The sequence below is a fragment of the Myotis myotis genome, unplaced genomic scaffold (genome assembly GCF_014108235.1).
Source record: "Myotis myotis isolate mMyoMyo1 unplaced genomic scaffold, mMyoMyo1.p scaffold_m19_p_5, whole genome shotgun sequence".
In the NCBI taxonomy this organism is placed as follows: domain Eukaryota; kingdom Metazoa; phylum Chordata; class Mammalia; order Chiroptera; family Vespertilionidae; genus Myotis; species Myotis myotis.
Window position 1 is genome coordinate 42,167,251 of NW_023416357.1, and position 13,502 is coordinate 42,180,752.

Here is a 13,502-nt window from a genome sequence, read left to right on the forward strand (position 1 = left end):
AAATCTCTCTGCTTTCTGGAGGTCCAAGGAGAGAACGACTCGTGCTTGTTCTGGTCCGAAGTAGGTCCTGACGTGGCCGTAAGCAAGTGCGGGGCGCTGAGCAGGTAGCTCCCCATCGCACCGGGCTCCCCTCCGCCGTCTGAGTGAAGGGGGCGGGCATCAGTCCCTAAAAGATCACGTTGTTCCCCTCGCCCACTCCACCCGACCCTGACCCTGCGACTTGTTTTTCCTGCTCCGCTTGCCGTTCATGAGAGCGGGTGCCCACGAACAGCGCGGGCATGTCCCCCAGAATGGCTGGCGAGGCGATCTGTGGAGTAGGTGGGCAAGTGGCAGGCCAGAAACTAAGCTGCTGGCCGACGAGGAGCCGGCACAGGCCCTTTCAGGAGGCCGATGCAGGCAACTCCATTCTGGCCGAAAATTCCAGACGGCAAGTGTGCCTGTGTGTGCTGGGGGCTGGGGAGGGGTCCCACAGGGGAGAGCCTGTCTTCTCACTGAAAGGTCAGAAGGAAGTGGGGCGGTCTTCCCCGCTGCCTTCACCAGAGGAACACCCACCTAGATGAGGATGTGGAAGTGGGTAGAGTGCGTGCAGGGAACGCGGTGGAGTGACGTCAGCCTGAGCATCCCCATGCCTGATTTTGATGGCTTCTTGCTGCCATGTCTCTATAGCTTAATAGTTAAAAGTAACTGGCAGGTCCATGTGCATAAGAAACCCAAACTTTGAAATGTTTATTCGAGTGCTTTTTAAAATTAATCTGTGTACTCATATAATTAATTAAATGAGGCTACCTTTAAATTATTTTTAAATGCTCGAGGTTGAATTACACTTTTTTTTTCGGGGGGGGGGGCAAGAAACCTAATTCATTTTAATAGGATATTTCCTCATAAGATCTAGATATTAAATTACAATTAAACAAACAGTCATGGACAAATAAACTGTTTTTTGAAAATAATTTATTCAAAAAAGAATAGAATTCCTTATGACTTCTGCATTTGAAATGAGTAAGCTACCAAGCATACTAAACATTTGAACCTACGTTTTAGGGAAATAATTTTCTAAAAAAAAATAATAATAATAACAGAAACCCCCTTCCAATGCACAGTTTCTTTCTAGGTCAATGGTTTTGCTTTATTCACATGTCTGGGTGAGGCTGGCGTGTACAACCTGCCAACAGAGGCCACTGGGTTTGACACATTTCAGTGTCAGCTGTGGGATTTCTGCCTTAAATCTGTCAGGACAAGCCTGTGGCCACTTCTGCAAAAACCCTTGGGGACAAAATTTATTGTTATACCTCAATAGCTTTTTGTTCACCTCCAAAATAGGGGTCCTGGGTCACACTAACGATTGTGGGGAGGCAAAATGCTCTCTCTATATTTTATTAAACAGATCTCTTAATAATTAATCAAATGTGAAAATTATTTTCCATCACCCTGACACTAACTCTAACGTGCTCGGATTTTTTTTCCACAGCCTGTTTCTTTTCCTTTTAAATTGCCCTCGTGGGTTCCCTCAGCTACAAAGCAAGCTGAGTAGAGAGAGGCCAATTTATGACTTGGCTTTTTAAACCATAATCACCCCTCCGGGCTTCCACTGGAGAAGGGTTGTGGGTGTTTTTATAGATTGTCAAATAAACACGTGAGAAAATCTGTTCTTCGATCCCCCAGATCCATCGTGGGGCCCTGATCCTGCGGACAGGCACAATCCCATGGCACCCCGAGCCAGAGTGCGGCGTCGCGCTGCCCCGGGAGGCGGCATTTCCGGGTATGTTTGCCTTGGATAGGGTAAGAGGAGGACGCAGCCTCGCTGAGGTGTTGGCCCTGAGTGCCATCGCAGGGTCCAGCGTTGGCGTGGGCACTGGCTCCAGCCTCTAGCAAGACCCTCTTAGAAGATGGGTGGCGGCTCGGGGCGTCAGGCCCCAGGCTCTGACAGATTGATACCAGGGAAGGGCTTGCGAGGGAAATGCCCAGCAAGCAGTTCTCTGGCCTTTCCTGAAAGGTCAGAGGGAAATCAGAGGCGGTCTTTCATTGCTCCCTTCATCCCGGGCATGCCATCCAACTAGACATGCACCTTGCAGGCGCAGAACTGGACAGCGTGCAGGGGCCTTGCAGCTGGGCTTGTGCTGGGAGAGGCCCCGAGGCCTCTCCGGGAGGAGTAGGCTCTGTGTGTGCACAGCTGAAGCTACCAAACCCGGCGACACGAAAGCCAAGTGGGCAACGGGAACGGTTTAGAAACGCACGGAAGAGCAATGACTGCTGGCAGCAGCGTCAATATTCTCCCTCTGAGCACTAATTACATTATTAAGCAAACAGACCAACACAGGGTCTGCGGGACGGAAGCACGTATTTAGGCTCCAGTCACTCTCCACTTGGCTGTAAATAATCCTGTGCGACTCTCAGTTCTTTCCAAACAAAGCGGGCGCTTTCCTTAACTTCCCTTTACTTTCTAAGGGAAGCTCAGTGTCCATGGCAGCCGTGCCTGGGGAAGTTAGGCTCCACGTTCAGCTACCTGGGGTCTACCAGGTATTTCTGCAAACGGTGGTGGAAGCAGCCACCATCTCCCCAGGAGATGCAGGATGGAGAAGACACAGGCATAGGTTCTGGGAGTGGCAACGTGTATTTCCTTGGTTGCAAACAGCATGCACTTGCTAATTAGATGTTTGCAATACACAGGACCCAACGCTCCTGTGATCTGGCTAAATCCAGCCTAAAGAGGTGGGTGTAAACACAGGACTGGAAGAAATCAGGAACAACAGGGAAAGGATCTGTATGCCATGGGAATAAGTCTGTTTAAAAAAAGTCTAAGAGGAGCCTGCAGGAGGAAATGTGCAGCAGGCTGAGCCAGCCGGGTGAATGGCAGAGAGAATAGAGGCTATTTGAATACTGATGTGGCCCTCACTTTCTTCCATTTCCATTAATGACATGCTCATCAAGGGCAAACAATGGGACCGGCTGCCGGCGCCTGTCACAGTGTGTGGGTGCTGGGATGCCAGGCTGTCATCCCCGGGCTGCATTTAGAGACCTGCACGCTAATAAGAAGTGCTCTGTGCCGTCAATGCAGACAGGTGCTTCCGCGGCTGGGACATGCTCCATTCCCTTTCCCCTGAAACCCTCCTCTCCCAGCCCCCCTGACAGACACCATGAAATGCACAAATTAACAGCCCCATCATGTTGGGCTGCTGCTGCCTGCGGTGAAAGCAGAAAATCAAGTTGTCACCCAGGGTGCAGTGATAGAGCCACAGCCTCATTTCTCTGTTGGTGCCCTGTAATAGCAAACGCCAGACAGCTGGATGGATGGGAGGCTTTAGATTAAGGCCTTGATGCCCTCTGGCCAGAGAATTAGCGGTTGCTGTTTCCATGTAGATATTCTGTTCCAAACCAACATCTGGAGAAAGCAAAGTTTCCTAGAGCAGATATGCCATTTGCTTCTTCTGGAATCAAAGAAAACAGCTCAAAGAGAGTGGCATTTCCTTTAAAAAACAAACAAAAAGCCCCACAAGAAACCCAGTAAGATTCCAACTCTAAATTTGCTTAGAACTTTATCAAGGACTGGTGAAGGTTAAGTTGGCAGAGTCCAGTGCCAAGACCAATCTTGACACAGAAAACACTCTGTGTCCACAGAGCCCGAGTTCCTCATGCCTCACCCAGCAAGTCCACATCACCCACTAGAAAGGCCTCTTGCTTTGGAATGTTCAGACTCCACTGCATAGTCGGCCTAAAGCTGCTGGACCGCAGACCATTCCACTATACTTCGTCATAGACTGAAGTTGCTTCTCATGAAATAATAGATAAAATAGCCCCGCCCTTCTGGCACCATAGCCATTTGGCTCTAAGTCCGGTGGCCGGACCCAGCTGGGACGACGTGGCCACATGTACAAAAGGCAAGAAATGCAGGGGCCTGAGCCCTTCAGACTCCAAGGAGTTTAATGACATAATGGCCTAAGGACTTCAACATAAAACAGGAAGAGCAACTAACGAAACTTACAACATAAAACCCCCCTCCTGTCATTTTTATAGTAACAGTAAAACACTTTATTGAATTTATGAGCTACATAATGACTATGAAGAATGTAACTTGAATTAGAACCAACCTGGAAGTATATCAACTATAAACCCTTTTCTATTACCCCACCCCTCCAGCTTTTTCTGTCCTCTTCCTTTTAACCAGGGGACATCGCCTTCCGCAGCCTTTACACCCGAGACAGGGTTCACAACTTGCTAATAAATCTTGACTCTTCTTCCAAAGCTCCAGAGCAGACAAACCCCCAGGGGTAAGGCACTCTCTGGGGGTGACCATTCCCTTTCAACGACTCGGAGCCATTAAAATGCATTTTAGGAAAAGCCAGTTGGTCTATTCTTTGCATAAAGCCTGTCAAATCGAGTGGATCTCCGGGGATACACATCAGGTATTTCAATATCTGTAACTCCACATTGTAATGGCCTTTCCCAAATAGAAACCATAACCCCTTACAAGTTTATGAAAAGCATCCTTAGCCAAGGACCCCGTGTGTGAGGGCGGTGGGGGTCAGGTTCCTAATGTCTGGCTGGGGTGGGGGTGAGGGATGCACATCACTGGGCTAAGTAAGCAGCCTGCTAGGCTGTGTTTTCTGTTTCCATTTTACTCTTTAAGTCTTTCTGTTCCCCAAGGATTTTTCTGTAGGGGTAATAAAATAAAATGGGTGAAACAAAGCCATAAGCTGGTTAAGTCTGAAAGACATGTCATCTCATCTAAAAGGAAGAAACGGACCATTTCCATGCCGAGGGCTGACAGCAACGCCTGAGCTGGCAATAGTGCTATTCCATTTGATTTATAGAATAATGGGGTGACAAATGATGACAAAAATAAACTTTTACTGCACTGAACTGCTCCTTTATTTATGAAATTTGGCCAAGTAGTGAAATCTTTTATCTGCAAGTTGTAACATGGAGTGGGAACGAGCGATTATGGTGTGGTAATAGTAATCCGGCGATGGAGGCTGAGTCAGTTGGAAATGGATTGAGGTAAAATAACTACCGCACCATGATAAATGTGAACAGCGCTTTGCTGACAGATGATCTAACAGGTGTTCATAACAACTATATAAGAGGATTTATTTATGACCAGCCACAGCCGCTGCACTGTAAATCAACTCCAGCAGCTGTACACCGCTGAAACCAAGTCCCCAATGGAGGAACCGTGCAAGAGCCCAAAGAACACAATTCACTCCAGAATCTTAATCATCAAATAACAGTTTTTAAGGTAATTATACCACAGCAAAGAAATCATAATTACTTTCAATTAGGAAACTGAGCTGTCCACAACTTTGTTTACAACATATTTTTATTTAGGCCCTAAGGTGTTGATGAGGCCTGGGCGATGGTGACCGCAGTGGGACGCTAGTAGGAGGCCTTCTCACGGTGACTTCACTTCTTAAGTCTCAGAAATCAAACTTTACATTGGGAGGATATTTGGCAGCATGTTTGAGTTCACAACTTACTCTTTGTTGTCACTCCTAAATGTACAGTTTACTGACAAACGGGAATAAGCATACAACCATGAACTCATTAGAAATGGGGGTTTAAATTTAGTCTGAGGATCCCACCGTCATATAACCTTTCCTAACTACTTTGCAGAATTTAACATTTTTCTTTTTGTAGGCCAGCCATGGTCTTAACAATTCCTTACTGTTATCCATGAAGATGGCTGACACCTACCATAATGCAAGAGCCCTCATTCATTACATTGCTTAAACACACACACACACACACACACACACACACACACACACACACACACAGACCATGGTTCTTATATGGCTGAGAAGATACGCTTTTTTGCCGGGCACGGGGGGGGGGGGGGGGGGCGGGGGGGCGGGGGAGGGGGGGAGTGATCAGAATCTTGGCTGGGGTACAATTTGAGAGTTACTCTCTTTTCCTTCCTCCACCCCGTCCTCTCCCAGGCCAAGGCGAGGCTTCCCTGTTCTCTCCAAGTGCCCTTGTAGCATCTGCGGTCTAAAGGACTGACACGACTGAGCCCACTGGCAGAAATGCCTACTGGCTAGGTTTTCTAAACATCTCTAGATCTCAGAATAAAGACTATTCTACTTTTAACCTGAATCTTTGGTATCCCTGGTCCTTAAGGTTGTAGATGAGAAGTCATTGTCTTAGAATGCCATTAAAGACAGGTTTGACATTGTAATGATTTCATATTTGAGTTCTGAGGGTTTGGGGTCATTGGTGTACATAATTACTGAACCAGTTAGGAATTACATGTGCAAGTGACTATGTACATAAACCTCACCTGAGAGAAAGACAAAAATGAGATTAGAAATTTCAGTTTCATTTCAACTCATAATCATTTAATGAGTGGTATAGGAAATAACTAAAACCCTAAAGGAAAAATATCTAAAACTATAGGAGAGTAAAACCAATGAAGTCTGTTTTTCCTGCCTCTATACTGTTCACAAGGGCAGCACCGCCCCACCGGTAATACCCAATCATCCGTTTCTCCCGTAAAAGACCACAGCCCACTGAGGAGAGGCTTGGGGTGGCTTCAGGAGAAAGACTGTGGAAGGGGAAAGAAGGGAGGGCAAGGAGAGGAAAAGGACACATCACTTCCTGGTGTGTTGGCAATGTTGCTTTCTGTACAAAGGTATTTAAAAAACATTTTAATTCAGCTTCTTAGCCCTGGCTGGATAGCTCAGTTGGTTAGAGTGGCAAGGTTGTGGGTTCAATCCCTAGTCAGGGCCCATACAAGAAGCAACTGATGAATGCATAAATGAGTGAAACAACAAATCGATGTTTTACTCTCTAAGATCAATAAATTTAAAAAAAGAAATGATACAGCATCAGTTGAGATCAATATACTTACTCTCCCTTCTCCTACTTCTGGAAACTCTAAATGCCACCCTACTTTCAAGACTTACCTAGCTTCTCCGTCTCAGACATCCCTCACCTAGCGATCAGGTCCTCCTCTGAACTCAACAGCTCTACTGCTGTGAGACAATGAACCAGGCAACTGCTTCACTGTGTTTCCCAGAAACCACTTCAGCTTTCAAACGGCTCTGTTCCAAGTTTGCTAATCAAGTGCTCATATGGAATCTAAAACACTTTTCCTCAAAAAGCAATTACACATGGTGGTTAACTTTTAGGTCAGACCTTAAAGTTCTGCTTACTCCACAACACAGTTGAAAATTGGTAGAAAAATAAAAAGAAATGTTGCCAAAACAGGAAGAGAGAAAAGCACCCCTTTAGTTGGACTGAATGCAGTTTGTCAGGCAGTCACATGAAGAAAGCAGGTGGAGACTGAACAGATTCAAAAAATCTTCTGGTCCATCTAACGACATATTTTTCTATTAAACACAATTTCCACATCACTTACCATAAACTTGATCCTCCCTCTACAAATCTCAGGAAGAGAGTAAAAGTAATCATGAAAACTTTCTGAGGTAACTGGTTAAGTTGGAAGGCAGAAGTGAAGAAGAAAGAAGATTTAAAAAAATAAGCAAGTACATGATCAGAAATCAAATCGGCCTTCAATTTAAGGAAGAACTGAAGTGCACAGTGGCTGGTTGGTTTGGTCGGCCACCTGTGGAGAGCTGGAGGTGGAGGTGGATAGATGGGTTTAGCAAGTCTCTGGGGACCGACTGTTTAACTCTGTTGGACTTGGTACCTGAAGCGTGTGGGGTTGGGGGAGGAGGTGAGCCTATATTAGGATGTAAACAAAATCTGTTTGCAAACCAGGGCTCACTAACTTAGTGAACTCCACACTTTTGACATTTCTTTATTGCAACTGAACTGTGGGTTTCTTGGGGATATAGATCTATTTTTGCACAACCCTGACAAGGGTTACTGAAGTTCTCCACATTCCAGAGTGAATGTGGTCTTTAAGTAGCAAGGAAATAATAAGGCTGTTAATTTGGTGTTATAACATGGGGCTCCCATCTATGTGAAAAGAATATTTTCCTACCTTTAAATAAAGTTCCTTATAAAAAAGATTACAGCAAAGAAACAAAAAGATGAAAGAGCTTAGGTTTACCTTTAGCTTGTTCAACCTTTTTTTTTTCTTTAAACTTCTTCTTGTGTTATTCATTCATTCTGGATTCTTGTCTTCTCTAATAGTAACTTCTAAATTCTTAACAACAAAAACCCAGGTTACAAAGGCAAACTTTTGGTAAGCTATTATAAAGTTACTCAAATATTTGCAAATAGTTATTAGGAAGGATAAGTATCCAGTATTTTAACTTGATAAATTCATTGTTCTCATCTCTTCAGAATAAAAACATTCTTCTTTTTAAAAAAATGTAATTTTATTGATTTCAAAGAGGAAGGGAGTGGGGGGGAGAGAGAGAAACATCAATGATGAGACAGAATCACTGACCGGCTGCCTCCTGCGCGCCCCCCACTGGGGATCGAGCCTGCAAACGGGGCATATGCCCTTGGCCGGCATCAAACCCGGGACCCCTCAGTCCACAGGCTGACGCTCTATCCACTGAGCCAAACCGGCTAGTGCTCGCCTTTTTTTTTTTTTTTTTTTTTTTTAAATAAATAAAGCAAATACATTGTGATACTAAAAATGAGGCTCAGGCTGAAATATACTATGAGAGTCATTCTTCAAGATTGGTGCACATCAAATGTCCCATTAAGTGGACATTAAAATGAAAAAATATAGCTAGAATTAAGAATTCAACATTGACTAACTCGACTCAATGGAACAATATAAAGATAATCATGGATTATGACCAAGTTAAAGGAATTATGAGGCAAGGAACTCTGAATCATTGTACCAAAACCCCCCAAAAACCCAAATCTGAAATGGGACTTTGGTCATTCTTCTAATTTCACTTATGTGAAAAATATTTTAATGATATTAAGCTATTGATATTAAAGTGGTTTCAATTGTTAGCATACTACATTATATTACTGATTTAACATAAATTTTAAACCTAAGTTAGCAGCAAAAGTAAAGAATATAACACAATTAGAAACATCTGCTTGGTTTGAAAGTGTTTTTTCTTTCATTAAACCCCATTGCTTCTCTGCATAATAAAACACTCAAAATATCTACGTTAGAGTAAAAAAAACAACAACAAAGCATGCAAACTTCAGGATAATAAACAATTTCTCATTAAAAATGCAAAGGCAAATGCTCTTCATATGCTAGTTTATTCATCTTATTATTCAGAGATAATTTCATGATGACAGTTGTCAATAACCGATTACAATACCAGGAAATTCATAGAACAAAATTTTGCGGAGATCTTGTTGTTTTGGCATTTAATTCTAAAAAGTATCCCATTTTCACATTTCAAGCTGAGAGGCCATACAGACTATTTCTAGGCTAATTTCTGCTTACTGTGGGAAGGAAGGTGATTTCCAATAAACTTTAAATACCCAATTCATGTCCATCATTGTTGAAAAAGGGAAGGAAGATGAGAAGGACAGAGAAAATGCCACATGGACTCAAGAGTTAAGAGAACTGACAGTAAAAAATATGTTCTTTGGTTAGCAAAGCAAAAATGGGGACAGTATTGCATACATGATAGCTACACACTAGCATTCTAAAGCAGGAGACAAGAATGTCAGGAGTGTGTTCCCCCCACTGCCAGATGGAAGGGCTATTATTATAAATGAAAGGCAGCAGTCATGGATGCCAGGCACTTTTGTTGTGTGCCAGATTCTGAAGTCCAGATGTAAGCAGGTTACCCCTGGGACAGGACGGGCTTCAGCTCCCGCAGCAGAACAGAGCCAATCACAGTTTTCTCGGTGTTTATGATAAGCTGTGCCGTAGAGCCTTCCTTGAGTTCCACTGTGACTAGCATCAATGACCCACTGTGCACAGTTTTAGCTGCAAACCTGTTAGAAAAAAGAGAGACCTTTTATCATGAGGGGGGGAAAGGAGACAGCAGAAATTCAAATAGGTTTAAAATGACTCTTTTTTTCCAATAATTTACTACATGTTCCCTACTGCCGAAAACCCAAAGCCAAGCATTCTTCCGGAAAAAAAAAAAAAAATCAATAAATTGCCCAGCACCATGCTTACAACAAGCAGGTAATTTTAGTGCATCTTTAGAACAGAACAGGAAAAGGAAGTCTAGTTTACTTATTAGTTTAAACAGCAGATGCATGTGAATAATTCTCCATTCCTACAAATTGGGAATCATTCATTTGATAATTTAACACTTCACCATGCATAGGGCCACTTAGAATAAACCTCTATATTTTTATTTTTAAAACATGTTAAGAAAAGGTACCTTTCTCAAAGAGCTTGGAATTTTAATTCCTCATATCTGAAAATGATTACGCAAAAAGTTAGATAATTTAATGTGCATTATAAAACTCTTAAGTTTCAATGAATTCACACATGTTGAAATATTCAAATTCAATCTCTAATGTTGATGATACCATGTAACAAAATCATGTGATAGCCAAGTGCAACATCACACTCTCTCCATCTTTTTACATTTTTTAAACGTTCAGAACATTAAATCTTTCTTTTTGCTTTAGGATATAGGCAACTTGAGGTCTAAGGCTCCATTACTAAATTCCAAGACATGAAGAACCTACTAATTACATGGAATTAAAAGCAAAACTAGCCTTTTAAGCACTGCAATTGACTGAAAAGCCGTTGGAGGCACAATGAACTTCTGTCAATCCTGCTAATTCATTCTGCGTGCACAGTGGAGCCCCAGAGACGTGGAGGAAAGAAGGTACCCTCCTGGGCTTCCATTTTCTGCATGGAGCATGTTCCACACATTTTTTGCGGGGGGAGGGGATTTGATTGCAGGGATGACTGGAGAAAAACAAAGTTGCTGCACATGAGCTTTTGAAAACACTAACAAGTGTAGAGCAGGTCTGTGACCTGCTGTGACCCCACTTTGCAGGGCCAATCCCCTTTCCCCTTTCTGTATGACACGTGTCTGAATCTGAGCCATCTGCCTCAATTTGCGCAACATCTTCAGCCACAATGGCACCCAGTTAGCCCTGACAACAGCTCACAATACATAAAAATAAAACTGCCGTGCTGACAGCACGCTGCGGACTATTCAAGAGCAAACCAACTGGTCAGTGTCTCATGTCTGACAATTAGCATGGGCCTCGCGCAGAGCCCACAGCGTCCTCAGGGATCTGTTTAATTACCATCAACATAAAAGAGGGAGTTTATCAGGAGACACTCAGAAAAACTTCACTCCCGACTTAATTAAAATATTAGCCACTTAAGCAGGAAGCAGATTCTCTTTAGATGAAAATTTCTTTTTTGAGGGTGTTTTTGAAATGACATCAAGATCTCATAACACATTAGATTCTTTTTTTTTAAACCTAGCAAGCCATTTTTGACCTAAATAGAATCATGAAAATCAGTTTCCCAACAATCATTAGAATAATGCAAGAAAAGCAAAATATGCTAATTCTACTAAATTGAAAATATTATCAACAATTTTAAGTTGAGTTTTAAAATGGTAGCTAGTGGGTTGCTGATAATGTTAGCAACTCTCCCAGTCATTTATTTGCGTACTCTCTCCAAACACACTGAGACGTGTAAGGAATCAGGCAGTGTTTCTACTGAGCGAAGCAACTGTAAACAACCAGCTTAGGAACAGAAATCACACGGAGTTAAAAGAGGCTTTATAAAGCTCTTAACATACACCTCCATCTGCTCTTCAGTCATCCTCACAGTAGCTCAGGAACTGGGGACCCCAATTTCATCCTGGAGAGAACATGAAGATCACCAGTCCCAGGATGACCTCTCTCTTCTATCACCCTTTCTTGCAGGTTTGTGCATGTCTTTTGTCCACATTTTTGAGGTTCTACGCTTTGGGAGAGTCCTGTTCCTGTACTTCTGTGAAACCACGACAGCAGTGACATGAGGTGGCCCTTTTGTCCCACTCACTTATGCAACTTTCCCCACAGATCTGGTCATCACCAAATACTTCAGTAGTGGCCCCTGTTTCTGATAGAGTTATAATTATGTAAACAATAGTCTTATTAGTCCCTTTATCTACTTAACACTCTGTGCCCTGGGACCACAGAGGAGATTATGTCTGAATGGGAACACAAAAGCACTGTTGTTTGAATTTCAGGGTTACTGAGCCCTAAGGCACATTTTATCTTCTTGCTATTGAAAACTGAAAGTCAGAATAATACAAACTCAGGAGACATAAATGTCAATTCTGATACAAGTACATTTACAAAGATTAAAATTAGTGTCTTGTACATGTTTCTGAAATCCTATTACCACAAAATCCTCAATACTGTAAAGAACAGGGGTAAGCAAAGAAGAGGCATTTGCTTGCACTGCAGTGGAAACATGCTAAGCGAATCATCCTAGCAATAAAACCTGTTAGCGGAGTAAAAGCGACTGCCTTGTAGCCAGTCTCTATGTTCTAGTGGCACAAAATGGTGGGAGCACGGCTTTGAAGCAGAAGACTATGTAGATGTCTGGACGCTCTTGTTTCATAGTTCAAATGGAGGTATTTAACTGGAACGCAGCATGATTACAATTGGTTTGTTTTGGCCCATGGAAAGCAAAAGCCACTCCCTAAAATTTATTCATCCTTTAACTCCCAATTTAAAAGATAGTTATGGAAAGAATACTAATGAGTACATAGTAAACAGCTAGCTTATGGATGTAAGAAACATTGATTACAAGGACAGCTTGGGTCAAAAACTTACATACATTTAATGGCCGACATTAGAATCTCTGAACTTGGCCTCAAACTAAGATCACGTGGTGACAAAGTATTTTCAGAAGGCATGCGAAATTTTTGATCATCGTGACAATAACAGGTGCCATTAATTAAGTGCTTGTGCAGTGGGACTACATACTTCATCACTTGTGCCATTTCATTTGATTCTATGAGGCAGATCACTTTAAAGTCGAGGGAACTGAGGCCCACAGAAGTTGAGAAACTTGCTCAGGACACACACTTCCTGAATGGTTGGGCAGGAATTTGAACCCATGGATCACACACATTCTCTTAATATTTGCAAAAATGCACTCTTAACATTTTTTAAATTAGTCGATAGAATCTGCTTCCTCCTTATTTACCTAATATGCACATAATCTATTAATATTCCAAAAACTTTAAAAAGGAAGATTTTTTCCCCTTTAAAAACTGTGTACCTGACTTTGCAGTATTCTATAATTCAAAGCACCTTCCATGATGCTTTGTCATAACATAGTTTACATTTCTGCCTTTAAAGATTTAAAATATTTAAAACTTCTCCTACCACCCACTCCCTCAAGAGACACCAGCAATGAAAAATACAAAACATGTTGAATGGAGCTGCGACATAGGGAGGGACTACTGGGAGACCAACCAACCTCAAACACCAGTAATGCCACAAATGAGGACAAATAAGTGGATGGCAGTTAAAGATGCATTGCCTATGTAGGCCGGGCTCCGTGGTATTAAAAGGATACCACCTAGGTATTTTTCATAATTTATTTTCATCCTACCACCAAGCACTTGCTGTTTGTAATCACCGAGAAGGTAAAACTGTTCGGATATAGCTGTATTTCATCTTAT

The 13,502-nt window shown here is 42.6% G+C and overlaps 1 protein-coding gene across 9 annotated transcripts in view; it reads right to left on the minus strand.

Moving 5' to 3' along the window:
* Positions 1-8,514: 8,514 nt before the first annotated feature.
* AP3B1 (adaptor related protein complex 3 subunit beta 1) overlaps positions 8,515-13,502 on the minus strand; it is a 204,739-nt gene continuing 199,751 nt past the window's right edge. For 7 of the 9 annotated variants that reach the window (XM_036307712.1, XM_036307708.1, XM_036307710.1 and 4 more), the window contains 2 exons: positions 10,570-10,765; positions 9,699-9,828 (listed from right to left, as the gene is read on the minus strand). In XM_036307712.1, coding sequence (XP_036163605.1) covers positions 10,573-10,765 — 193 coding nt within the window. In that variant the 3' untranslated portion in view covers positions 9,699-9,828; positions 10,570-10,572. Of the gene's footprint in view, positions 9,829-10,226; positions 10,263-10,569; positions 10,766-13,502 lie in introns of all 9 variants that reach the window. The other 2 variants (XM_036307711.1, XM_036307709.1) reach the window with 2 other exon arrangements.